The sequence below is a fragment of the Phacochoerus africanus genome, chromosome 10 (assembly GCF_016906955.1).
Source record: "Phacochoerus africanus isolate WHEZ1 chromosome 10, ROS_Pafr_v1, whole genome shotgun sequence".
NCBI classification, from domain to species: domain Eukaryota; kingdom Metazoa; phylum Chordata; class Mammalia; order Artiodactyla; family Suidae; genus Phacochoerus; species Phacochoerus africanus.
Window position 1 is genome coordinate 134,960,648 of NC_062553.1, and position 27,067 is coordinate 134,987,714.

Consider the following 27,067-nt stretch of genomic DNA (forward strand, 5'->3'; position numbering starts at 1 on the left):
GGGTCGACTCCCTCTAGCTCGAGAAGAATACACGCTGACAGTGCTGTGGCAGACCTACCTGTGCACACGGTCAGTTAAGGCAGAGCTCCTGGGATCACCTGCAAAAGAAGTGAAGTCTGTGCCTTTGCCCAAGATGGAGTCCACAGGGTCAGAGCCCAGGCAACTAGGCTAAAAAAGAAGAAAAAACAAACCAAAAGCAGGGGTTTATGTTTCTCATTTCCCAGCTGTTCCAGTCCAATAAAATAGAACTATGGCACTGAATTGAAAAACAAATGACCCTTGTTGGCAATGAAAGAATTTCAGCTACTTAAGATCAGCAGAGGGTAGAGGTGCAGGGAAAACAATGCGACACGGTTAGAAATATAGACTTTATTTATATTAGACTGTAAGACAGTTTCACATTTTGTAGATGGTTACCTGAAGACATAACACCCCAATGGTATCATATGGGCATCAGACATCGCTTACGCTACGGAGTCGGGAAACACTTACTGTCCCCTTTAAAAGGTTAAGGCTCAGTTTCCAAAAAGTAATTCTACCCTTATTTTCCGGCTGCAGAAACTGGGAAAGTCCTGAAATAAACAGCAAAGGGCGGGGGAGGGGGGAGCCCCACGCCTCACTCCCTTGTTCTTACTCCCGCTAAAGTCGGTATAATCTGTTGTCATTATAAAAGGCTCCTCCCATTTGAAAATAGGTTTGGTTACAAGATCAAACAAATCAGTAGATGGGAAAGGCCTTAGGTATAGATCTTTAGCATACAAACAAGGAAAACTAAAAACTTTACACCCACCGCTGGCTGACATAGGTTTATCTGCACGTTGCCAACACACAAATGTGCATACACAGTTAACCCAGACTCGCTTTTCTTTGGCAAAGTTCAAATAGTATGTTTTTTCTAAAGAGCTAGTTAAAAACATTTACGTTTCCTTTCGACTTTCCAATCAAGTGGCCGCAAAGCTGTCCTTTCTTTTCAACCTTGCGGTGGCACAAAACCCTAACAGCAACCTGGGAGGGCCCTGTGATCCCGGTGTCAGTGGCTGAAGCGGGTGGGAGGACAGGGCTCAGCACGCTGGCTGTGAGCAAAGAGTCTGGGGTACTCTTGTGAGGCTCACCCTATCAATGAGTGCCAGACACAACCAGCAGTAAAAGTGTTTTAGAAGCCCTTCCCACCGCCTGCCCCAATAAAAGATTTCATTCAATCCACAAGACACCATCAAGTTTTACAAAAGGCAGCATCTGTTTAAACTCAGTCAACTGCCTTACGGCTCCGGAGGCTAATGCTCTAACAACAACAAAAGCCAAAAGGGCACCTTGGGTTCTGCCTCTGGCGTAAAGAGGCAGAGACAATCATCCCGTAGAAAAGACTAACAATAAAAACAAAGACGGTAAAACCAAGCGAGGCCCATCCTGCTCCCCCCAACCCCAGCACATTCCTTTTCCAAGGACTGGCTCTGGAAAGCCCCGCTGGCGTTCAGTCCAGTTCGGAGGTGGCAGATCCATTGCCCACGATCATCTTGCTGTAATTCTTCTGCTGCTCTTCCTTAAAGGTGTCCTTCACCTTGGCTCTCTTCAGACCTCCATCCCTGAGGACAGGAACACAAATAAGGAAAGGGTCCTCCTAGCAGTGATTTAAAAGGCTTATCTACTGGCATTCCCATCGTGGCTCGGTGGTTAACGAATCCGACTAGGAACCATGGGGTTGTGGTTCGATCCCTGGCCTTGCCCAGTGGGTTGGGGATCCAGCGTTGCTGTGAGCTGTGGTGTAGGCCACAGATGTGGCTTGGATCCCGCATTGCCGTGACTGTGGCAAAGGCCGGCAGCAACAGCTCCGATTAGACCCCCAGCTGGGGAACCTCCATAGGTTTAGGGTGCGGCCCTAAAATTTTTGTCTTTTTAAGACAAAAAAAAAAAGTCATTCAAATCTAATCTTACATCTAGCACATCATGTTTTCATTCAAAGCACTATCTTTCAAGTATTTATTTATTTACTTATTTTCCTTTTCTAGGGCCACACCTGTGGCATATGGAGATTCCCAGGTTAGGGGTCAAATCGGAGCTGCAGCTGCTGGCCTACACCACAGCTCACGGCAACGCCGCATCCTTGACCCACTGAGCAAAGCCAGGGATCGAACCCACAACCTCATGGTTCCCAGTCGGATTCGTTAACCACTGAACCACAACAGGAAGTCCTCTTTCAAGTATTTATAATCTTCCATATTCCAAAACAGACTCGGAATAAAACAAGCAACAAAAACCTAAATTGCATTCAGCCAGTAATAGTGTCTACGTACGCAGGACTCCTTAATTCAGAGCCTGTGAATCTTTCTCTCCAGTGTGGTGACCACAGAGTCCTGCCTGGTTACAAGGGCTCTGCGTGCCTCCCCTTCTTTGGACCACACAGAGGAGGAGGCGGGAAGAGCTGGAAGACAGCTAGGCTCCCAGGGCCACTAGCTCACTCCTAATCCAGGGTTTTAGATTTTAACTTCTAAGAGGGCACAGACCCTGAACTTGCTCATTTCATACTGTTTAATTTTAACCCAGCTGAGCACGAGTGTCTACCAAGCACTCTCTAATGATGATGAACGGATCATAGGTTAGCCAGTGAACTCAATGCCATCAAGAGCTTTACCTACAAACACACCCCTGCTTGAGCCCACTGCACTGTTCTGGCCTCTAGAGTCAAAACTAAGACACAGCCCACCAGGAAGTCCTCAGGTTAAAGACAGACTTCGGTCCACAAATCTTCCAGGGGATCAGCTGTAGGAAAATTCCATGAAATAAAGTGAAATTCACAGCCAGGTTTGTTTGAGCATCCTGACCTCGTTTGTACTCCGTCCTCCTTCCCAAGCCCCAGTGAACCCTGTGCTGCCCTAAGCACCTGTGACTTCAAGTGTTACCCTTAAGTGAAAGGGCCCTTAATTTTAGCTGGACACATAGCTGGACACAAACTACATTTCCGGAGTTCCCGTCATGGCGCAGTGTTTAACGAATCCGACTAGGAACCATGAGGTTGAAGGTTAGGTCCCTGCCCGGGTTCGGTCCCTGCCCTTGCTCAGTGGGTTAACGATCCGGTGTTGCCGTGAGCTGTGGTGTTGGTTGCAGATGCGGCTCGGATCCTGCGTTGCTGTGCCTCTGGCGTAGGCCGGGAGCTACAGCTCCGATTAGACCCCTAGCCTGGGAACCTCCATATGCCGCAGGAAGCGGCCCAAAGAAATAGCAGAAAACAAACAAACAAACAAACAAAAACTACATTTCCCAGCCTCCTTTGCAGCCAGGTCTTATCACATGGCTTGAGTTCTAGTCAACAGCTACAAGTGGAGGGGCCTGACCAGCTTCCAGCCTGTGCTCTTAAAGACACGTGTGCATCCTTCTTGTTTTAGTTTCTCCCTGTGAGGTATTTTGCTGTACTCACTGGCAGAGCAGGTCCATCTTGGACCATAAAGCAGAAGCACACTGAGGATGATGGACCAACCAACACAGAGTTACACCAGCTAGACTGCCTATGCTTAAGTGAGGGGGATACAATTCTCTCATTTAAGCCATCACTGTGCTCTATAAACCACAGTCGGTGTCAGCTAAACCTCCAGCTACCCAGTATAACACATGACATTATTAAACACTTGGGTTTTTCTAATTTAAAGAAAGCGACAGTACTTATGAAAAATTTCTTACCAGGGAAGCTCAGTCAATCCTCCTTGTACAGCAATAGCAGACTTAACCCTGTTAGCAAAACGGACTGCATCTTCTCCTTCCTGGGGAAAAAAAAAAATACAAGTACATCCTGAGACAGAGTTTCCAAATAATGCTTTCAAGTGTCTCACAGTCATTTAGATTTGTTTTAAAAGATACAATCCACATTTTTGCTCAGATATGCTCTAGTCTGAATCACATCAATTATTTTGTCTATCCAGGAAAAGCAGTGTATTGTTTAATTTTTTATCACATGTATACATATTTATGATGGGCTTTATCAGTCTTATTCAAGATACGACATTCCACAATATCTATAGGTTCAATAAACCAACAGCAATTGTACAAACTACTACAGAAAAGAGTCTGTGAATATAAAACCAGCTTGATTTTGAAAAGAGATAGCTACTCTTTTCTGTAATGACTCATTTGCTGGGAAAGCAGAAAGTCCACCTCCAGCTGACGTGAGGAAGGGAGACACCCATGTTTGCAGGTAAAGGTTTTCTTGCCTTCGCCTGGCTAGATAAAGCACCAAAGACCAGCTGTTATCTATGGAATACCTCTCTGGTCATGGGAGGCATGTACCACACGTCACAGACAATGGCCCAGCTGGTCATCACTCGAAGCAGGTAGCTCACCATGCTGAACTTACTACTGTTCCAAAATGCGTCACCGAACTGAGGATTATACTGAGAAGAGAGAGAGGAAACGCACGCCAGTTAGTAATTCAGTGGCGGCTCCTCTCACCCATGTCAATGGGTGACAGGCCAACCATCACCATCAGACCCCAAGAAAAAGAGAGCAATTTCGCTCATCAGAAATGAGGCACAGAGTAAGGCAGGCCAGCCAGCGCCTCTGACAAGAGCCAGAGAGCACTGAAACGGACAGGTTATGGACGTGACCCTAAACACCTGTCCCCCGCTTGACTGGAAGGTGGGTGAGGGTGGGAACAGTTTCTGTTTTGTTCACCACTGTGTCCTCAGTACTCTGCCACCCAGTCCCCCCACCGACATCTCTACATGCACATCAGGAGAGAGGAGAAATGATCCAGGAACTGGGGCAAAGGCAAACACCGGGTGAATCTGAACAAAAGCACACATAGGGACTCCTGGGGAAGTTGGAGATCACAGCGAAATAAAGCTACCATGTCACTGCCCCCTTTGGGGGCGTGGGGGCAAATAATCCATTTTACCTTAATTGCAACTGGATGTATGGTTCCTCCAATTTCAAAGCTTCCCTTTTTAAACATCATTACTGAAGTATTGTTGATGCAAGTTCCTGCAGGAAAACGGGAGGGGGGGGCAGAGGTGTGCATGTGAATACTTTTAAAAGAAGTCCATTTTTACACTAGTTTTTTATTTTTTTTAATTTTTATTTAATTAATGGCCGCACTGAGGCATATGGAAGATCCAGGCCAGGGACTGAATATGAGCCACAGCTGTGACCTGTGCCTCACCTGCAGCAATGCCAAATTCTTTAACCACTTTGCCAGGCCAGGGATTGAACCTACTCCTCTGCAGTAACCCGAGCTAGTGCAGTTGGATTTTTAACGCACTGTGCCACAGCGGGAACTCCTAAACTAATTTTTTAAAGGAATTATTTTGATATAAAATATTTACCACATCAAAATTTTAGACGTTTCGCTATCATTCACAAATCAATTTCCACTTAAAGAGTAATTCAACAGTGTTAAGCTTTTTTTTTTTTTTTTTTTGGCTGCAGCATGTGGAAGTTCCAGGGCCGGGGATTGAACCTGTGCCACAGCAGCAACAACATGAGGTCCTTAACCCACTGAGCCACCAGGGAACTCAGTAATGAACTTTTACTTTAATGAATACTCTAAAGATACAATTACTCCACAATGGGTGACAATTTCAATACATTTAAAATAAGGCCCTTTAAAAAATTATGGACAGTACCTTTCCAAGTTCATTACCCAGAAACAACTTCTAAGATCAAAAAGGTACCATGACTTCCATCAAATCTCAAAAGAAAACAGGGAATGACTAGCTCAGAGGCCCTTCCATTCCTACAGGACAGCAGAGATCTGGACTAAGAAAGCCAGCTCCCCACACACTTGGTACTTTTTGTTATCAACTACAGCTTGCTACGCATCCCCCTTCTTACCTTCAGGAAAGATTAATATGGGTAATTTTTTCTTATCAGCAATATGTTCTTTCAGTCTGTGAAGGAAAAAAAAGCATCAAAATTCTGCCTTTAAAAAGAAAGAGGTGGGCGTCCTCTTTGGTATTCTCTATTAACACAAATAGACTATAAAGCCATAGGAGAAAAGAAATGATATAAGTAAGAGAAATAGACTCAATTTGGTCCCTTTCCCAAAAAGCATTATGATAAGTACACTGTTTCAATTTCTCGCATCTCAAAGTGAGTGATTTTCAGTGCCTGCTGCCTACACTTAAAAAAAAAAGATGAAGCAGGGAGTTCCCGTTGTGGTGCAGTGGAAACAAATCTGACTGGGAACCATGAGGTTGAGGGTTCCATCCCTGGGCTCCCTCAGTGGGTTAAGGATCCAGTATTGCTGTGGCTGTGGTGTAGGCCGGCGGCTACAGCTCCGATTAGACCCCTAGCCTGGGAACCTCCGTATGCCGAGGGAGCAGCTCTAAAAAAAGACGAAAGGCAAAAGACAGAAAAAAAAAAAGATGATGAAGCAGGCATGTGAAACGAACTCTGGGCCCTGTGGCGTGAACCATGTGCCTGTCTCCTGGTACTTTTACTTCCTCATCTGAAACTCGGGAATACTGGTGGCTGGACCCGTCGGCCTTACGCCGTTCAGCACAAGACGGCTTCTTACATGAGTCAGGCTGAGCTTTCCTCTGAAATGTGCACCGTAAAGCTGAGCCTGGAGGTCTTCCAGGCTAAGGTCGTGTCCTCCTTGCAGCCAGCCCTACACTCCCAACTGCTCACTGGCAGCTGGTAGAGCTGAGAGGGGATTACACCGGCCAGAGTAATCACCAATCAATCTCGAGAGGGAGGATGGCTTTCTAACCTTGAACACATTTCAGCAGCACTTTCATTTTAATCTTAAAAGCTTGGCCCACCTTCATCTTTACAGAAGCGATGACCAGACTGCCTTCAATTAAAGGCCTCGGGCAAAAATCCATTTCCAAACAAAGGTTCCTGGAAGCTTATGCCTACCCCACATCCCAGAAGTTCTTTCTGCTGCTCCACACGGAGCATTAGCTCTGTCCATCTCTAGATCAGTTTAAGTGATAATGGTCATTCAGCAAACACTTAATTAATCATCTATTTATTCAGCCAACAGTTACCAATGATTTAACCTTCAAGGTAGTAATTTTTAACTTTAAAACTTCAGTGACTTAAGTCACAGCAATGTAAAGAATCAGCCTTCTCATCTCATCATGCACCCTGCTATGACTACAGGAGTAAAACTTTTTAAAATCTAACTTCATCGGAAAAGGCCAATCACAAATAGAGCTCCATATGTTTTCGTTTTTTGATTGTTTGTTTTTTCATTTTAGGGCCGAACCTGCGGCATATGGAGGTTCCCAGGCTAGGGGTCTAATCAGAGCTACGGCTGTTGGCCTGCACCACAGCCACAGCAATGTGGGATCCGAGCCACATTTGCAACCTACACCACAGCTCACGGCAATGCCAGATCCTTAACCCACTGAGCGAGGCCAGGGATGAAACCTGCATCCTCATGGATACTAGTCAGGTTCTTAACCCGCTGAGCCACAGCAGGAACTCCCCATTTTAGTCTTAAACCTCAGTACCGCTTTGCTGTCCTTGGTAGGGAGGCTGAGACAAAAGATTTTAAGTCCCAAGAGATATCGAGTATGCCACTGCTTACCTCTTAGTAACCAGGTGTCGGTCTTTCATTTCTGAACGTTCGAACCAGACATGTGGACAAGCTTTGACCATAGCTCTCTGAATAATTCCCATCAAGCCACCGTGAACCTGGCCAACCTACAAAGACCACGAGAAAAGGGGAAAATGTAAAGGCATAGCTTCCAAAGAAAACCATTTAAAAAAAAAAAAAGTTCCTATGCCCCACTCAGAGAAAAGAGTGTTCTTCCTCCTCTACTGACCATGGTTCTTCATCTATGCAAAGGACACAAGTGGCCAATACAAACACATGTTCTTTAGAAGCACCTCTGAATTGGGAGATAGGTGGTTACATAGCTTTACTCTCACTTTAAAAAGTAGAAGTCCTTTGACTCGGTCAAGGTAAGGGAAATGGAAATTAAAATTAGACCGAGATATGCTTTCAGATCCATCAGACTGACAAAGATTCAAAAGCCTGACAATGCACTCTGAGCCCAGGCTGTGGGAAATAGGCCCTCTAATACCTGGCTTCGGATGAGGAGTTTAAAACACCCACAGAAAGAAAACTGGCAACATTTATCCAATTACATACACATTGACCCTTCAATTCAATTCCACTTATAGAAATTTACCCCGAAGATACACTTCCAACAAAATGAAAATATATATGCAAAAGGTTTTTGTTTTTGTCTTTTTGCCATTTCTTGGGCCACTCCCGCGGCATACGGAGGTTCCCAGGCTAGGGGTCTAATTGAAGCTGCAGCCGCCGGCCTACGCCACAGCCACAGCAACGTGGGATCTGAGCTGCATCTGCAACCTACACCACATCTCTCAGCAAAGAGAGATCCTTAACCCACTGAGCAAGGCCAGGGATCAAACCTGCAACCTCACGGTTCCTAGTCGGATTTGTTAACCACTCAGTCACAACGGGAACTCCCTACAAAAGATTTTTGGCTTTGTTTGCTTTTGGCCATGCCCACAGCATGCGGAAGTTCCCAGGCCAGGGATCAAACCCACGCCACAGCAGCAACCTGAGCCACTGTAGTGACACCACCAGATCCTTAACCCACTGTGCCACAAGGGAACCCCCATAAGATTTTAATTGCAGCATGATTTCTAACTGTGGGATAATGGAAATATCTGAATGTTCAAATGTAGGAACTTAGATGAACACACGATGGTGCACAATGGACCACATACTATGCAGCGAGGAAAGGAACAAGGTTGATCTCTATGGCTGATAAGGGGTGAAATCCAGGAGACAAGGTTAAGTCATCTTTCGGGAGATACTGTTAAGCAAATTGCACAACAGCAAATATAGCAGCACTACCTTCTGAGTTAGAAAGGGAAATATACACATATATATTTCTAGAAAAAGAAAAAACAACCCAAACCAGTGAGGTTGGAAACCCACGAGGATAGGAGGGAATGGGGCAGGATGAACATGGGAGGAGTGATACTTCAATGAGTACAGCTTTTTTGTTTAACTTTTGCAACAGAAGAATGTTAATGTCCTTTTACAAATTCAAAAAATAAGCCACCAAGCATGAGACTAGCAAACTAAAAGCGAACTTAAATGAACAAAACAACAACACTGAAGGAGGAAAGAAAAATCCAAGAAAATTTACTGAGACAGTATTAGATCACAGCTCCTCCATCTCAGGTCGGGTACCAAGAAGGACTGTAAAATACCCTGAATTCTTTTTGACAACATTTTTTTTGTGTGTAGTACAACAGATGAAACAATTTTTTTTTTTTTTGTCTTTCTTGAGCTGCACTGTTGACACATGGACATTCCCAGGCTAGGGGTCCAATCACAGCAGCAGCAGCTGGCATACTCCACAGCTACAGCAATGCCAGATGCAAGCTGCGACTGTGGCCTACACCACAGCCCACAGCAACGCCGGATCCGCAGCCCACTGAACGAGGCCAGGGATTGAACCTGTGTCCTCATGGGGACTAGTCAGATTCGTTTCCACTGAGCTACGATGGGAACTCTGGGATGAAGCATTCTGAAGCATTATAGGATTTTAGATGCGCTATAGGATTGAGAAAATGAGGAAGCATGTTGATACAGTTGCAAAACAGGGTATTCGCCACGAAGAGGGGGCGTTTCAAATACAGCCTGGGGAGGTACGAAAAACCTCGATGATCTGAACGGATTGTTACAGACTCAGATTTCCAATACTGTATTAGTACTATACATCCATATGAAATATAAACATCTGACACACATTTTTTATGTAGAGAGAGAACACAGCATACGAGAATGCAAATAATAAAGCAAATGGGGCAAATGTTACCAATAGGTGATGTGGCTAAAGGGCATGTGGATGTCCTTAGGTAACATTATTACAATTTCCCCGTAAATTAGAAAATATTTCCAAATTAAAAAAAATAAAGTAGAGGTCTCAGGAGGAAAAAAAGCCACTAAGAAGAGATCTTGAATGTTCTTCAGATACATAGTTTATGTTTAGCCAAAAGGGGACAAATATGACCTCTACAGCTCAGCTGGACAGTTCCTCCCACTTCTGCCCTCTACTGCCCCTGATTTAAATCTAGCTGACTGGAGTTCCCGTCGTGGCGCAGTGGTTAACGAATCCGCCTAGGAACCATGAGGTTGCGGGTTCCATCCCTGGCCTTGCTCAGTGGGTTAACGATCCGGCGTTGCCGTGAGCTGTGGTGTAGGTGGCAGACTCAGCTCGGATCCCGAGTTGCTGTGGCTCTGGTGTAGGCTGATGGCTACAGCTCTGATTAGACCCCTAGCCTGGGAACCTCCATGTGCCATGGGTGCGGCCCTAGAAATGGCAAACACACACACACACACGCACAAAAAGGTTAAGAGCGATCAATTCCCGTAAGTCTTTTCAGAGAGGTGGTAAAAGCTTCCTTAGATTCAGAAAGAGCCCCACAATTTAGAGATATTTCACAATATGTTAAAATGTGGTTGCCCAAGAGTTAGATAACTGAATTTATATCTTAGATTAAATATCTGGCCATAAGTTAGGAGTTTTCACAAAGGTCTTCAAACCTCCCTCAGTGACTATATAACCCGCAGACAGTCAACTACACTCCCCACTCTGCTACCGAAGCAGAGGCTTAAATCGACAGTGCTCCCTTCAAAGGCCTCCCCAGAAACGCGCACCCGAGGGTGACTGTCAGTAGGAGGAGGAGACCAGGAGGTAAAACCACTACGAACAAAATAAATAAGCTACAAGGATTTATTGTGCAACTCAGGAAACAGAGCCAATATTTTATAATAACCATAAGTGGAATATTGACTATTCCTCAATATCACATAAATAAATAAATTTTCAAAAGCTCCCTTCAAATGTCTTCCCAGAAAAGCACATCAGACCAGGACTTATCAGTCACTGGAGCGGACAAGTGAAATAAAAACCCCTCTGTTCTCTCTGAAGGCCAAGCCATGACGGTTCGGTAGGGAAAGAAGATGCCCCAGGAGCCCTTGCCCATCACTTTCTTCCACACACCGGCGCGGGGCGTGCATTACCGCCATGCAGGAAGGACAGCTTTAGGGGTCTCCAAAGTTTACCTAACACACATGCAAAAGAGAGGAAGGAAATCTTGACAAGTTCTTCAGGGGGAGAGAAAAGCTGCTTCAAGTTGGAGAAAAAAAAAGCCAGAAATGCCACCAAAAGGTCTTCTGGGAGTTCCCATCATGGCTCAGTGGTTAATGAATCCGATTAGGAACCATGAGGTTGCCGGTTCGATCCCTGGTCTTGCTCAGTGGGTTAAGGATCCGGCGTTGCCGTGGGCTGTGGTGTAGGTCGCAGATGCAGCTCAGATCCCGAGTTGCTGTGGCTGTGGTGTAGGCCAGTGGCTACAGCTCTGCTTCGACCCCTAGCCTGGGAACCTCCATATGCCGGGAGAGTGGCCCAAGAAAATGGCAAAAAGACAAAAAAAAAAAAAAAAAAGGTCTTCTGAAGTGTTTGATTTTACTGTCGGCTTTGTGGTTTGCTGAGGGGTTTTATTTTCTTTTATTTGGGGGCTGTAGGCAAGAAGTGAGAAAGGCAATGTGGCATAAATATTTGCCTTTTCTGCTTGATGGTCATTAAAGAGCCAGGTTTTGTTTTTTTAACTGCATACAACTCCCTGAAGGAAGACAAAACTAATTGGCTGATGAGGGATTTGTACAGCTCAAAGCAGGAAGACTTGAACGTCTCAAAGTGTTATTAAACATGGCAGGGATTTTATTTTATTTATTTATTTACTTTTGCCTTTTCTAGGGCCGCTCCCGCGGCATATGGAGGTTCCCAGGCTAGGGGTCGAAGCAGAGCTGTAGCCGCAGGCCTATACCACGGCCACAGCAACTCGGGATCTGAGCCGCATCTGCGACATACACCACAGCTCACAGCAACACCGGATCCTTAACCCACTGAGCAAGACCAGGGATCGAACCTGCAACCTCATGGTTCCTAGTCAGATTCCTTAACCACTGCGCCACGACAGGAACTCCATGGCAGGGATTTTAGAAACAAGATGGCATCAACTTTATAAAGCCCTACTAAGGTCAAATAGGTCTGCATTTCACTAAGTTAATTTCTTAACTCCGTAAACATCATGACAATTTTCTTTCTTTTTCTTGCACTAAATATTCCTCATGTAAATATATTACCTAACTTATACAGCTACAGTGGTTTAATCCAGTCACTTTCTTTTCATGTATCTATTTATTTATTTATTTGCTTTATAGGGCCCCACCTGTGGCATACGGAAGTTCCCAGGCTAGGGGCTGAATCAGAGCTGCAGCTGCCGGCCTACACCACAGCCATAGCAACGAGGGATCCTTAACCCACTGAACGAGGCCCGGGATCAAACCTGCATCCTCATGAACACTAGTCAGATTGGCTTTCACGGAGCTGCAACGGGAACCCCTAACCCAGTCACTTTCTAATATAAAACTAACTTTCTAGGCTGTGGCAAAACAAACTAAAAGTTTGAACAATCCACAAAGCATTGCAACTAACTTGATGTATCAATGAGCTGTCCTTACCATAGCGTAGCATCCATCCGTTGTCAAGATCAAAACGTCTATTGGGGAGGTATGATTGGCAACACAGATGCCTCCCTTCTGGGGTCTGTACTGCCTGCAATTACAAATGATGGTTAATACTAAACCTTGAAAAACGGCCACTATTTTATAGAACAGCATGTAGAAATTCATGCTATTTTGTTTTTAAAAGTGCACACAAAAAAATAAAGTTTCAAAGTATCCAGGCCAACCTTAAAAAGGTCTCTAGGCAGTATTATTGGAGTGGGGTAAGAGTACAGAAGGGGCCCCTGATTTCCCCTTTACATACATTTATATTATTTTTCTATAATAATCACATTATCTGCTATTTTTGTGTGTGTCTTTTTAGGACCTTACCGGAAGCATATGCAAGTTCCCAGGCTAGAGACTGAAACGGAGCTGTAGCTACAGGCCTACACCACAGCCACAGCAACCCCAGATCAGAGCCACATTCGTGACTTGTGCCTCAGCATGCAGCAAAGCCGGATCCTTAACCCACTGAGTGAGGCCAAGGATCAAACCCAAATCCTCATGGATATGAGTCAGTTTCTTTACCCACTGAGCCATAACAGGAACTCCCTCATATTGTCTTTTAGGATGAAAAGATAATCTTAAAATATTAGGCTGAGTTATAAAGATTCTACAACTTGAATAAACGTGATATGTAAGTTTTACCTTTTTTTCTTAAATGGCCACACCCATGGAAGTTCTCAGGCTAGGTATTGAGTCTAACCCACTGCTGGGACCCAAGCCACAGCTGCATAAATGCCAGATCCTTTAACCTGCTGGGCTGGGCCAGGGACTGAACCCACACCTCCGAAACAACCTGAGCTGCTATAGTCGGATTTTTAACACACCGCACCACAGCAGGAACTTCCATAAGGTTTATTTATTTTATCATAAGTATGTTCGTGTTATTTCAGTCTTCATAAGCATCACTTTCAGAGTGAACTTTACAGAGTAAATTTACTACAGCTTCCTCCCTCCTTTCCCCTAAAGCAGAGGTTGGTAAACTCTTCCTATCACAGGCCGAAGAGTAAATACTTCAGGCTTTGCAAGCCAGCCAATCCCTATCAAAACTCCTGGACTCTGCTGTTTTGGCACAAAGGCAGCCACAGCTAATACATAAGTGAATAACCATGGCTGTGTTCCAATAAAACTTTATTTACAAAAACTAGATGGTGGGCCACATTTGGCCTACAGGCCCATAGTTTGCCCCACCTCTGTCTAAAAGTTCACAGCGTATTGGACACGAATGAGACACAGGAGTTTTATTTAAACCTGTACAGAGAAGAAAGGGGACCAGATACACAACAACTTCAGCATGTTTTCCTTAAAATTAGAAGCAACTCTATAATAAGTTGTGCACTCCTGTCTGGGTGATTAAAGCAGTTTTTCTGTAGTGATCACAATTTTTTTTAAATGGCCACGCTCCGACATAGGGAAGATCCCGGGCCAGGGACCGAATCCAAGCCATGGCTTCAACCTACACCACAGCTGCAGCAACACCAGATCCTTAACCCACAACGAGAACCTCCTCCCTGATCACACTTTTTACCAAGCCACTTTATTCTCCTCCTCACCCCAAAACTCATAGCCCAAACACTGGGTGTAAGACAGGCTCAAGGATGAACTGTACAACCTGAGGAATAGAGCCAGCATGTTGTCATAACCCTCCGTGGAAAGTAACTTCTAAAAAATATCCAGGAGTTCCCACCATGGCTAAGGGGAAACGAATCTGACTAGTATCCATGGGGACGCAGGTTCGATCCCTGGCCTTGCTCAGTGGGTTAAGGATCTGGCATTGCTGTGAGCTGTGGTGTAGGTCACAGACATGGCTCCGATCTGGCGTAGCTGTGGCTATAGCATAGGTGAGACATTTGTCCTAGAACTTTTAAAATAATGATTTTAAATATAAAAAAATAAAATGGAATTCAGAGAAAAGTAATTTTCACTGAACTAATAACTTCACTGAGCTACCTTTATCCTCTCTGATTAGGGATGAGGCAAGCAGAATGCTGGGTTGTTAAGACTCAGTTATGGGATTTCAGAAGTGGCAGAGCTGGGACTCCAGGTCCAGGCCTCCTCCCACCATTCTACAGGCCTGTCAACTTTCACCATTTAAAAAAAATCTTAGCAGAGCCTCCTTGCCTGCTCGCCTGCATCTCTCACAAGCATCCTATCTTAATAAATGTATCTCTTGCCTAAAAAACAAAACACAACAAATAAATAAATACATACATTTTATCAAATCAGTTCAAAACCCGACTCTGCCATTTTCTGCCCCATGACCCTCAACAACCCATCCCAGAGCTTCCACCTTTTCACCTGGAAACCAGGATAAAGGCACCTTCTCACAGGGATGAGAAGCAAAGGCCTGGCCTGCACACCATAAAGGCCCAATTAATAGGGTCATTACATGTTCATTATTGTGTCCCTTCTGCACGTGGGTTGCTTTTCTTCTTCTTTTTAGGGCCACACCTGCGGCATATGGAAGTTCTCAGGCTAGGGGTCAAATCGGAGCTGCAGCTGCCAGCCTACACCACAGCCATAGCAATGTGGGATCTGAGCCGCATCTGCGACCTATACCACAGCTTGCGGCAATGTGGGATCCTTAACCCACTGAGCAAGGCCACGGATCAAGCCTGTGTCCTCACAGATACTATGTCAGGTTCTTAACCCACTGAGCCACAGTGGGCATTCCTGCAGGCGGACTGCTTTGGAGAAGCGTGTGTGCGCACCGCTCCGCCCAGGCCACTCTAAGTGGTAGGAAGGACACACTGCCGTCCTCTCACCTCACCTGCCTCTTCCCACCCACTACTGTCAATCACCCGAGTCACCCAGGGAAGGGCCCGCAGGAAGCCAGCAGACACTCACTTGTTGTGATAACGAATGGTACCAGAGAGGGCCCGGACACAGATGCGGCAGCAAGTCAGGTGGACCAGCGCACTCAGCCGGCTTTTGAGGCTGAAGAAGAGAGAAGACCTTTCATTGTGCAGTTCTGGGCTCCCAAGGACAACACAATAAAGGCTGCAACGTGCCCCTTCACAGCAGTGCGCTGTTTTCTCAACAACGAGCGCAGCTCACTTCTTAGTCTCGCTGAGGCATTCATTTAGGACAACACCTAATGGAAAATAGCTCCCACCCTACCTGACAGACTATCATGATAAATTCCTGATAAAGACAAGCTCGTCTCGCCCTTACAAGCTTGATCAGACTCTAAGATCTTCTTGCTTTTCTCGAGCCCCTCAGTCCACCCGTCATTTCTCAGTCCAAGGGACATTTCCCCTTGGAAAAGCAACTTCTTTCAATTGACATGAACATACGATGGGAAACCAAGTACAACTACGAAGAGGAAGTGACCAACACTTCGCTTTTTCTTTTCTGGCCTGCGGTATGTGAAAGTTCCCGGGCCAGGGATTGAACCTGCGCCACAGCAGCAATACGAGCCACAGCAGTGACAACACCAGATCCTCAACCTACTAGGCCACCAGGAAACTCCTCAGCAGCATTTTAATGTGTGTGCTGAGGCCACAGATGTAGTACAAACAGATCAAATAAGTGTTTTCTTTGTGGACACAGCTAAGAAAAGGGACAATTCTAATAAAGTGAAGAAGGAAACACTTCACCTGCTGTCCGGCAACTGTCCAACCAGGGTGGTTCCGATAACCAATAAACTGATCCCAATGAAAGCCAAGGTAACCCTGGAAAAGAAAAGCAAAGGTAATGAAAAAGTTATAGCTGAACAGCTGGAGTTCCCATGATGGCTCAGTGGTTAACGAATCCAACTAGTATCCATGAGGATGTGGGGTCGATCCCTGGCCTCGCTCAGTGAGTTAAGGATCCAGCGTTGCTGTGAGCTGTGGTGTAGGTCACAGATGCAGCTCGGATCTGGCATGGCTGTGGCTGTGGTGTAGGCTGGCAGCTGTAGCTCCAACTGGACCCCTAGCCTGGGAACCTCCATATGCTGCGGGTGAGGCCCTAAAAAGCAAAAAAATAAAAAATAAAATAAAACAAAATAAAAAAAAATTTAAAAAATCTGTAGTTGAAGAGCCGAGGGAAGGCGGCGCATTCCCAGAAGCAGCTCTTTGCCGGAAACTGCCCTCAGCAGGAAGCCCTTTCCCTGTCATATGGGCAAAGGCACACTGTAACTAACCTCTACCCAGGCACCACCGTGCTCTACTCATCTCCACCAAACACAGCTCTCGGGTCTTTCAGTCACGAAGCACCTTGCCTAACCTGTCAGTTCTTTCTGTAGATCAAAGCAGTGGAAACGAAGAATCCGTAACTAACAGGTGAGCAGCTCTCCTCCCCAGCTTCCCCTTCAGCAACCTCCTGAACAAACTGTGTAGACCAAACCGTGTGAACAAGGTAAGGTCTAGAGGGAGTCACCAGGAGACGACAAGCCTGCACACAGCGGGGGACAATGATTAACTGAGGTTACTTCCGGTTCCCTTTAAACCTGTCATGGCCGAACAGAATCTCCAGGGGTGGCTCTTTGGGGATGCTGAGCCCACATCTCCCCAGATGGCCGGCATTGTGATGAACGGTAGCCTTCTTTTCTACCCCTTGTGAGTACTGATATTTGTAAGCAGCAAGCAGTGGAGCCTGATTCAACAGCATCCATGCTGTGGGATATGATGAAGCCATTAAAAGAACTGGCAAAGCTATAGATTCTGACATAGAAGATTTGCTCTTGGTATATTTTGAGAAGGGAAAAAAAATCAGAGTAAGTTCCAAGATAATGTATAAAATATGACGCCATTTTTAAAAAATTTAAATACACATATATTAACTTCTTGTATAAGAAAAGAGTTTTATGTTGTATAAAGGAGTCATTTCAGGCTGAAAGTAGTTAGCTTATTTTGCTCAGGATGTTTTGGCATGGTATGGTATGACTGTAAAAGAAAAATATCTTTTTTTTTTTTTTTTTGGTTTATTTGCCTTTTCGCCTTTTCCAGGGCCGATCCCTTGGCAAATGGAGGTTCCCAGGCTAGGGGTCGAATCAGAGCTATAGCTGCCGGCCTATGCCAGAGCCACAGCAATGCATGATCCGAGCCGTGTCTGCAGCCTACACCACAGCTCATGGCAACACCGGATCCTTAACCCACTGAGCAAGGCCAGGGATCAAACCCGCAACCTCATGGTTCCTAGTCGGATTCATTAACCACTGTGCCACCATGGGATCTCCAAGAAAAATATCTTTCTTATGATTTTTCTTTTTGGTCTTTTTTTTAGGGCTGCACCCAAGGCATACGTAAGTTTGCAGGCTAGGGATCAAAATGGAGCTGCAGCTACAGGCCTACACCACAGCCACAGCAACACCAGATCGGAGCCGCATCTGTGACTTAGCTTCCTGCAACGCCAGATCCTTAACCCACTGAGCAAGCCAGAGATGGAATCTGCGTCCTCATGGATACTTAACTCCCTGAGCCACAACAGGAACTCCCAAAAGAAAATATCTCACAAAGGTCTCAAAACAATTTATTTTTCTGTTGTTTTTTTTTCCCCATGCCTGATGTACGTAGAAGTTCCAGGCCCAGGGACTGAACCCACACTACAGCAGTGATCTGAGCCACAGCAGTAACAACGCTGGATCCTTAACCCACTATGCCACAAAGGGAACTCCTGTTTTCCTGGGTTTTTTTAATAACAAGGTAAACAGATGGAATTCAAATTTTTCTCAAAGAAATTTAAAGTTTATAGCAAATGGCAAGAAAGTTTCACTTAAAGGCTCTTTTGTAGTAAGAACACCAAATTAAACTGCCATGTAGGAATCCTTCCACAAAAATTTAACTGTGGTGTCCCTGCGTGGTTCTAGATAGCTCAGAAATTAGTAAACATGGTGACGGACAATACGCCTAATCTCCGCAGACACTGTCTCATTTTTGAAAAGTGTTTTTAATGTCCATACAAATCACTTCAAAAAGAAAAGTCACTTTTAGAAATGTAAGTAAAATCGCTCAAAAAAAAAGCTGAGATTTTAATTTATTCCAAATAAATTGGGCTTCCGTATAAATACCCTAAGGTATTAAATGTTGCTAAAGTCTCAGTTTAACATCTTTTGACACAGAAATTTGAAGGTCCGATTCTGGTCCGATTACAGGCCTTAGATGTCATATTTCCATATCAGCAACAACTAAATGACAATGTAATCTCATTCAACAATTATGCCAAAGTTTGGATTTGGTATCAGGGTGATGGTGGCCTCATAGAATGAGAGGACTCAAATCAATAAAATTAGAAATGAAAAAGGAGAAGTAACAACAGACATCCCAGAAATACAAAGGATCATAACAGACTACTATATGCAACTATACATCAAAAAAATGGAAAACCTAGAAGAAATGGACAAATTCTTAGAAAAGTACAATCTGCCAAGACTAAATCAAGATGAAATAGAAAAGATGAACAGACCAATCACAAGTACTGAAATTGCAACTGTGATTAAAAAACTTCCAAAAAAAAAAAGGCCAGGACCAGATGGCTTCACAGGTGAATTCTATCAAACATTTAGAGAAGAACTAACACCTATCCTTCTGAAACTATTCCAAAAAATTGCAGAGGAAGGGACACTCCCAAACTCATTCTATGAGGCCACCATCACCCTGACACCAAAACAAGACAAAGATACCACAAAAAAAGAAAACTACAGACCAATTTCACTGATGAACACAGATGCAAAAATCCTCAACAAAATACTAGCAAACCGCATCCAACAATACATTAAAAGGATTGTACATCACGATCAAGCGGGATTTATCCCAGGGATGCAAGGGTTCCTCAATATCCGCAAATCAATCAGTGTGACACACCACATTCACAAATTGAAGAATAAAAACCATACGATCCTCTCAATAGACTCAGAAAAAGCCTTTGACAAAATCCAACACCCATTTCTGATAAAAAAAAAACCTTTCAGAAAATGGGCATAGAGGGAACCTACCTCAACATAATAAGGGCCACATGTGAGAAACCCACAGCGTTCGCCATTCTCAATGGTGAAAAGCTGAAATAATTCCCGTTGAGATCAGGAACAAGACAAGGATGTCCGCTCTCGCCACTACTAGTCAGCATAGTTTTGGAAGTCCTAGCCACAGCAATCAGAGAAGTAAAAGAAATAAAAGGAATCAAATTGGAAATGGAGAACTAAAACTATCACTATTTGCAGATGACATGATACTATATCTAGAGAACCCTAAAGACTCTACCAGAAAACTGTTAGAGCTGATCCATGAATTCGGCAAAGTTGCAGGATACAAAATTAATACACAGAAATCGGCAGCATTTCTATATACTAACAATGAAAGATCAGAAAGAGAAATTAGGGAAGCAATCTCATTTACCATCGCATCCAAAAGAATAAAATACCTAGGAGTAAACCTACCTAAAGAGACAAAAGATCTGTACTCTGAAAACTGTAAGACACTGATGAAAGAAATCAAAGATGACACAAATAGAAGGAAAGACATACATGCTCTTGGATTGGAAGAGTCAATATTATCAAAATGACTATACTACCCAAGGCAATCTACAGATTCAATGCAATCCCTATCAAATTACCAAGGACATTTTTCACAGAACTCGAACAAAATATTTTAAAGTTTGTTTGGAAGTACAAAAGACCCAGAATAGCCAACGACATCCTGAAAAAGAAAAATGGAGCTGGAGGAATAAGGCTCCCTGACTTCAGACTATACTACAAAGCAACAATCATCAAAACCGTATGGTACTGGCACAAAGACAGACATATAGATCATTTGAACAGGATAGAATGCCCAGAATTAAACCCACGCACCCACAGCCAACTCATCTATGACAAAGGAGGCAAGACCGTACAATGGAGAAAAGACAGCCTGTTCAATAGGTGGTGCTGGGAAAACTGGACAGCCACATGGAAAAGAATGAAATTAGAACACTCCCTAACACCATACACAAAAATAAACTCAAAATGGATTAAAGACCTAGATATAAGACCAGACACTACAAAACTCTTAGAGGAAAACACAGGCCAAATACTCTGACATAAACGACAGCAACATCTTCTCAGATCCACCTTTTACAGTAATGACAGTAAAAACAAGAATAAACAAATGGGACCTAATCAAACTTAAGAGTTTCTGCACAGCAAAGGAAACCCTAAACAAAACGAAAAGACAACCCAAAGAATGGGAGAAAATCTTTGCAAGTGAATCCACTGACAAGGGATTAATCTCCAAAATTTATAAATACCTTCTGCAGTTCCATACCAAAAAAACAAACAACCCCATCAAAAAATGGGTAGAAGATCTAAACAGACAATTCTCCAAAGACATACAAATGGCCAAAAAACACATGAAAAGATGTCCAACGTCACTCATTATTAGAGACATGCAAATCAAAACCACTCTGAGGTACCACCTTACACCAGCCAGAATGGCCATCATCCAAAAGTCTACAAACAATAAGTGCTGGAGAGGGTGTGCAGAAAAAGGAACCCTAGTACACTGTTGGTGGGATTGTAAATGGGTGCAGCTACTGTGGAAAACAGTATGGAGATGCCTCAGAAAATGAAAAATAGAACTCCCATTTGATCCAGCAATCCTACTCCTGGGCATCTATCCAGAGAAAACCATGACTCGAAAAGACACATGTATTCTGATGTTCATTGCAGCACTATTTTCAATAGTCAAGACAGGGAAACCACCTAAATGTCCATTGACAGAAGAGTGGATCAAGAAGATGTGGTACATATACACAATGGAATATTATTCAGTCATTAAAAGGAACGAAATACCAGCACTTTTAGCAACACGGATGGACCTAGAAATCATCATGCTAAGTGAAGTCAGTCAGACAATGAGACACCAACATCAAATGCTTTCACTGACATGTGGAATCTGAAAAAAGGATACAATGAACTTCTTTGCAGAACAGATAGATACTGACTCACAGACTTTGAAAAACTTATGGTTGCCAAAGGAGACAGTTCGGGGGGGTGGGGAGATGCGTTGGGGTTGTGGGATGGAAATCCTATAAAATTGGATTGTGATGATCATTGTACAACTATAAATATAATAAATTCATTGAGTAATAAAAAAACAATTATGCAAGAGTTTTAAAATAATGTCATATTGGAGTTTCTGTTGTCGTGCAGTGGAAATGAATCCGACTAGGAACCATTAGGTTGTGGTTTTGACCCCTGGCCTAGCTCAGTGGGTTAAAGATCTGGTATTGCCATGGGCTGTGATGTAGGTCACAGACACGCCTCGGATCCCAGGTTCCTGTGGCTGTGGTGTAGGCTGGCAGCTGTAACTCCAATTAGACCCCAGCCTGGGAACCTCCATATGCCGCGGGTACAGCCCTAAAAAAGACAAAAGACAAAAAAATAATAAATAAATAAAATAATGTCATCTTGCTCTATTGAGAAGCACTTGTCCCTATACATTAAATCAGAAGAGGTTATATGTTTTATTTTATTTATTCATTTTTGGTCATACCCACAGCATGTGGGAGTTCCTAGGCCAGGGATCAAACAAGAGCCACAGAAGTGACAACACTAGATCCTTAACCATTAGGCCATTTAGGAACTTTCAGGTTATACAGTTTAACATGTTTAATAATTAGGTTCAAAACTACGAAAATGTTTTATTTCCTAAATTAACAGGCCAGAAAATTCCGTTTTCCAGTTTCAGTGAGCCAACAGAAGAGTTCTCATAAATGACACAAGTTTTCTACTACAATCTATTTTGCTTAAGAGCCTTACTGAAATACAATTCATCCACTTAAAGTGTGCAATTTTACGATTTCTGGGATATTCACAGAGGCATAGAACCATCAATACAACCAATTTTAGCACAATCTCTTCTTTAAATATTCCCTTTATATCAGGTGCTTCTTTTAAAAAGCATTTACAGGAGTTCCCTTCATGGCTCAGTGGTTAAAAAATCCAACTAGGAACCACAAAATTGAGGGTTCAAACCCTGGCCTTGCTCAGTGGGTTAAGGATCCGGCGTTGCCGTGAGCTGTGGTGTGGGTCGCAGATGCAGCTTGGATCCCACATTGCTGTGGCTGTGCTGTAGGCTTGAGGCTACAGCTCCGATTAGACCCCCAGCCTGGGAACCTCCATGTGCCCCAGGAGCAGCCCTAGAAATGGCAAAAAGACAGAAAAATAAAAAATAAAAAGCATTTACAAAGCAATTCTTTCAAATAAAAAGTCTGTACTAAGAGTAGGAGCCTCAATTCTGCCATTTTCTTCTTGTTTTGGGGTGCTGACATTACTGGATTATCCTAAATCCATGGTTTCTTTGCAAGAATCTTTTATATCAGTATCTATTTTGTAAGCATTAATTTATTTTTTTATTTTGATTTTTATTTATTTTTGTCTTTTTGCCTTTTCTAGGGCCGCTCCCACAGCATACGTAGATTCCAAGGCTAGGGGTCTAATTGGAGCTGTAGCCTCAAGCCTACACCACAGCCACAGCAATGCCAGTCACAGCAATTTGGAATCCAAGCTGCGTCTTCGACCTACACCACAGCTCATAGCAACACCGGATCCTTAACGCACTGAGCAAGGCCAGAGTTTGAACCCAAAACCTCATGGTTCCTAGTCAGATTCGTTAACCACGATGGGAACTCCTGTAAGCATTAATTTAAACTAGATAATAGAATCATATCATCACTTGCTGGGCACCTAGCAAGTGAAAGCTAACCAACACATGAGGGCATCTCAAGTAGTCTGGGCTATGAAGTCCTCAGTCTTTCCACAGGTTGCCTTGGATACAGCCCTGACCCATGAACCAAGTGAGGGTGTAAGAGCTCGTCTATATACTCAACGGTACTCAAGTTTCATTTCTTAATAAGAATAAAAACAAAATCAATGGAAGCACTAAGAGACTAGAAGTGTCTAAGGAATAAAAGCTGAGGAGTTCCTGTAGTGGAGCAGCGGAAACAAATCCGACTAGGAACCATGAGGATGTGGGTTCCACCCTTGGCCTTGCTCAGTGGGTTAAGGATCTGGCGTTGCTGTGAGCTGTGGTACAGGCCGCACAGTTGGGTCTGGGATCTGGTGTTGCTGTGGCTCTGACATAGGCCGGCGGCTACAGCTCCGATTGGACCCCTAGACTGGGAACCTCCATATGCCATGGGTATGGTCCTAAAAGGCAAAAAAAAAAAAAGCTGAAATATTTCCTTCTTACCCACCAGCAGATAGATAATCTTGTGCATCCCCAGAGCGCATGAACCCCACTTTGGGAATACTGGCTTAACGACGAAGCAAAAGTGTATCTGAATTTCACTTCGTTATCACAGCTGAAATAACTCCCCGAAGACCTACTACGCCCCAGTATCTATACACTGGCAATATGAGCACAAGAAAACAGACAGTGCTCCTTAGAAATGCGCCTTTGCCTACACTTAAGTAATCTCTCCCCTGTAATAAATCTGAATGAGGCAAGGATAAGCCACCCTAGGGATGGTACAGAGATTTCAACTCATGTGCTAATTTTAGCGGGCTAGTAACACCTCTCTGGAAAGCTTTATTGAGAGGACACCAAAGCCACGTCCAAGGAAATGAAGCAAGACTGTTATCAGTAACATTGTGATTGGCACACAGACCTTAACCACTTCACCTCGCTGCCTGGGGTCACCTCTTTCACTCACGTTTCATGCTGAGGTTCCAGGAGACCAGGCTTTGAGGCTATGTCCTCATCAGGAGGCACGCAAATTTAGAACCAAAAGGGGTTCCTTTTCTATGCAAAGGGAGTGATCATGATGGAATTGCGTGGAACAAATCCACTCTTCTGAAGCGCTCTCGCCCATGTTTTCTCCTCCTGAGCAGCCAACAGAGAGTAGCAGTCCAGTCACAGTTTGGATGAAACGCTCTTCTTTCTAATTTCTCTTTTCTACCCATTCGTAAATTTCCCATGACTACAAACGCAACAGGGATCAAGACCGATAGGTACTGAATTCTGAATAAACATGTGCACTTGGGGAAAACGTGAAAGAATAGATATTTAATAATTTGTTGTTGTTTTCTTTTTAGGGCCACACCTACACCATAGGAAAGTTGCCCTGCTAGGGGTCAAACGGGAGCTGCAGCTGCCAGCCCACGCCATGACCACAGCAACACCAAATCCTATGTCACAGCTTGAGGCAAGGCTGGATCCTTAACCCACGGAGCAAGGCTGGGAATCAAACCCGCATTCTCATGGAGAAAATGTCAGTTCTTAACCCAATGAGCCTTAACCCAATACTGAATATCTTTTTTGTGGAGGTCACGTTTAGTGGTGTTTGCTAGGTGGAAAGGGGTGACATCAGTGCTATTAATACTCTCATGTGGTCACTACATACATGATTTTTTTTTAAAAGCTGCTCACTTTGCTGTATACCTGGAATGAACACAATGTTGTCAATCAACTACACTTCAATTTTTAAAAAAAATTTAGGAGTTCCCGTCGTGGCGCAGTGGAAATGAATCCGACTAGGAGCCATGAGGTTGCAGGTTTGATCCCTGGCCTAGCTCCGTGGGTTAAGGATCTGGTGTTGCTGTGAGCTGCGGTATAGGCAGCTCCGATTGGCCTGGGAACCTCCATATGCCGTGGGTACGGCCCTAAAAGGCTAAAAAATTTTAAAAAGTTTAAAAAGCCGACCCAGTGATACCGTCACGTTACGGGCAGGAGCCGCACCTGAGAGGCAGGAGGACACAGTAGCGCAGCAGGACGCCCAGCACCCACACGGCGGTGAGCCGCAGGCTGACATAGTGGAAGTTGACGTTGGTCCTCGTGAGGAGGTTCCATGACACCAGCTCCTCTGAGGAGAACCTCTGGGTCACTTCGTCTTCCACGATGGCTTCCAATCCCTTCTTGGAGAAATAAAACACGTCAGACAGCTCAAAGTCCCTTCCTCGAAGACCAGACAGCCCTTTTTCCATGGGTGACTCATCTCTTTGGATAATACCTTAAAAGAAAGCATCAGGACATGAGAAAACGCCATAGGACGGAAGAACAACTGATCAACGAGGCTATATCTCAACTGTGCAGAAGACAAGCAAACACATCTATTGGGGAGTTCTCGTTGTGCCTCAGCGGTTAACAAACCCGACTAGGATCCATGAGGACCTGGATTCGATGCCTGGCCTCGCTCAGTGGGTTAAGGATCCACGAGCTGTGGTGCAGGTCAAAGACTCGGCTCAGGCCCCACATTGCTGTGGCTGTGGTGTAGGCTGGTGGCTACAGCTCTGATTGGACCCCTAGCCTGGGAACCTCCATATGCTGCAGGGTGTGGCCCTAAAAAGACCAAAAAAAAAAAATACGTTTAATGGGTAACATGAAACAAATTTCAGAAATAAAAGACAAGCAGTGGGAAAAGAGATAAAATCATTGGGTCTGCATGAAATGGCTTCTACCCAATGATTTCAGTTCATTACAGAGGAATCTGGCTCTCAGCAACCCTCTGGCTTTTGTTTGCATTTTTTTCTCTACACACTGTTAGCAAAAGAACTTACAGAAATAACCTCTCCCCAGGTTTAGGAACCTCATATAGAAACAAAGACTTATGTTTTCCCCACAGGAAAACTCTAAAACCAAGAAGCGCAAGAAAAATGGCAAAAGGTTGATATTTTTAATACATAAAAATTATTTAAAAAGAAAAAAAAAGGCTCCAGCAAATATGCAGGCAAAGTTCATGAATGAATCATAGAAACATCATAAATAGCTAATAAATATATCAAAGTCTTTTTACTAATCAAAGAAATGTGACTTAGACAAAGACTGGCCTATTTACATGATGAAATCAGCAACGTGTTTGTTTAATGATAAAGTTCAAAGTCAGAAACGATACAGGTGTTCTTATGCTCTATTTTTATCAGTGCGGAACTAGCAGCAACTTTGTCAAAATCTGTTTGGCATGAAAAGACTAAATATAGTTTTGCTGATGATTTGGTAATTCTAATTCTGGGAATCTCTCTTAAGAAAATAATCAGATATGTAGGCAAGAGTGTTCACTGCAGCATTTTCCATTATAATTGACCTAGACAATGAGATATATAGCACATCCATTGATAAACTCTATAATTTTAAGTGAAAAAAAATCAGGATCTAGTAGTAAAAATGTCAAGACAGAAACATTAAGTGGTTATTCCTGGGCAGCAGGATTAGATTTTCCCCTTCAAACTGTTATTGTACTTTCCATAAAGAAAATAATTCAAAGATTTTTTAAAAGTAGCATAAGTTTTGTAAATTGAAAAATGACTACTGCCACCCAGTTCTAACCACTAGATAAAAGCCACACATGAGGCAATCTTCGAGAATAGAAAGTAGCCATATACACAGTGAGATGGCTATCCATGTGTCCCCCTGGGGCATATCACAAAGGAATTTACTTCCTACATTAGAAAAGACAAGACTTAAGAGGTTGAATTCCGTGAGAGAGGATCCACTTTGATTTTCTCACTGTCCAGTTTACTAGGAAATCAGAGAGGAAAGTGCGAGAACTATGTTATCTATCCTCTGCAGAATCTGGATGTGCATCCGGAGAAGGAGCTGCAATGTACCCACTTTT

The 27,067-nt window shown here is 43.8% G+C and overlaps 1 protein-coding gene across 3 annotated transcripts in view; it reads right to left on the bottom strand.

The window, feature by feature from the left end:
- Positions 1 to 354: 354 nt before the first annotated feature.
- Positions 355 to 27,067, bottom strand: part of GPAT3 (glycerol-3-phosphate acyltransferase 3) — a 60,734-nt gene continuing 34,021 nt past the window's right edge. For all 3 annotated transcript variants that reach the window (XM_047799048.1, XM_047799047.1, XM_047799046.1), the window contains 10 exons: positions 25,195 to 25,465; positions 16,159 to 16,233; positions 15,407 to 15,496; positions 12,512 to 12,605; positions 7,523 to 7,638; positions 5,818 to 5,873; positions 4,883 to 4,968; positions 4,251 to 4,379; positions 3,673 to 3,752; positions 355 to 1,583 (listed from right to left, as the gene is read on the bottom strand). In XM_047799048.1, coding sequence (XP_047655004.1) covers positions 1,472 to 1,583; positions 3,673 to 3,752; positions 4,251 to 4,379; positions 4,883 to 4,968; positions 5,818 to 5,873; positions 7,523 to 7,638; positions 12,512 to 12,605; positions 15,407 to 15,496; positions 16,159 to 16,233; positions 25,195 to 25,465 — 1,109 coding nt within the window. In that variant the 3' untranslated portion in view covers positions 355 to 1,471. The remainder of the gene's footprint in view (positions 1,584 to 3,672; positions 3,753 to 4,250; positions 4,380 to 4,882; positions 4,969 to 5,817; positions 5,874 to 7,522; positions 7,639 to 12,511; positions 12,606 to 15,406; positions 15,497 to 16,158; positions 16,234 to 25,194; positions 25,466 to 27,067) is intronic.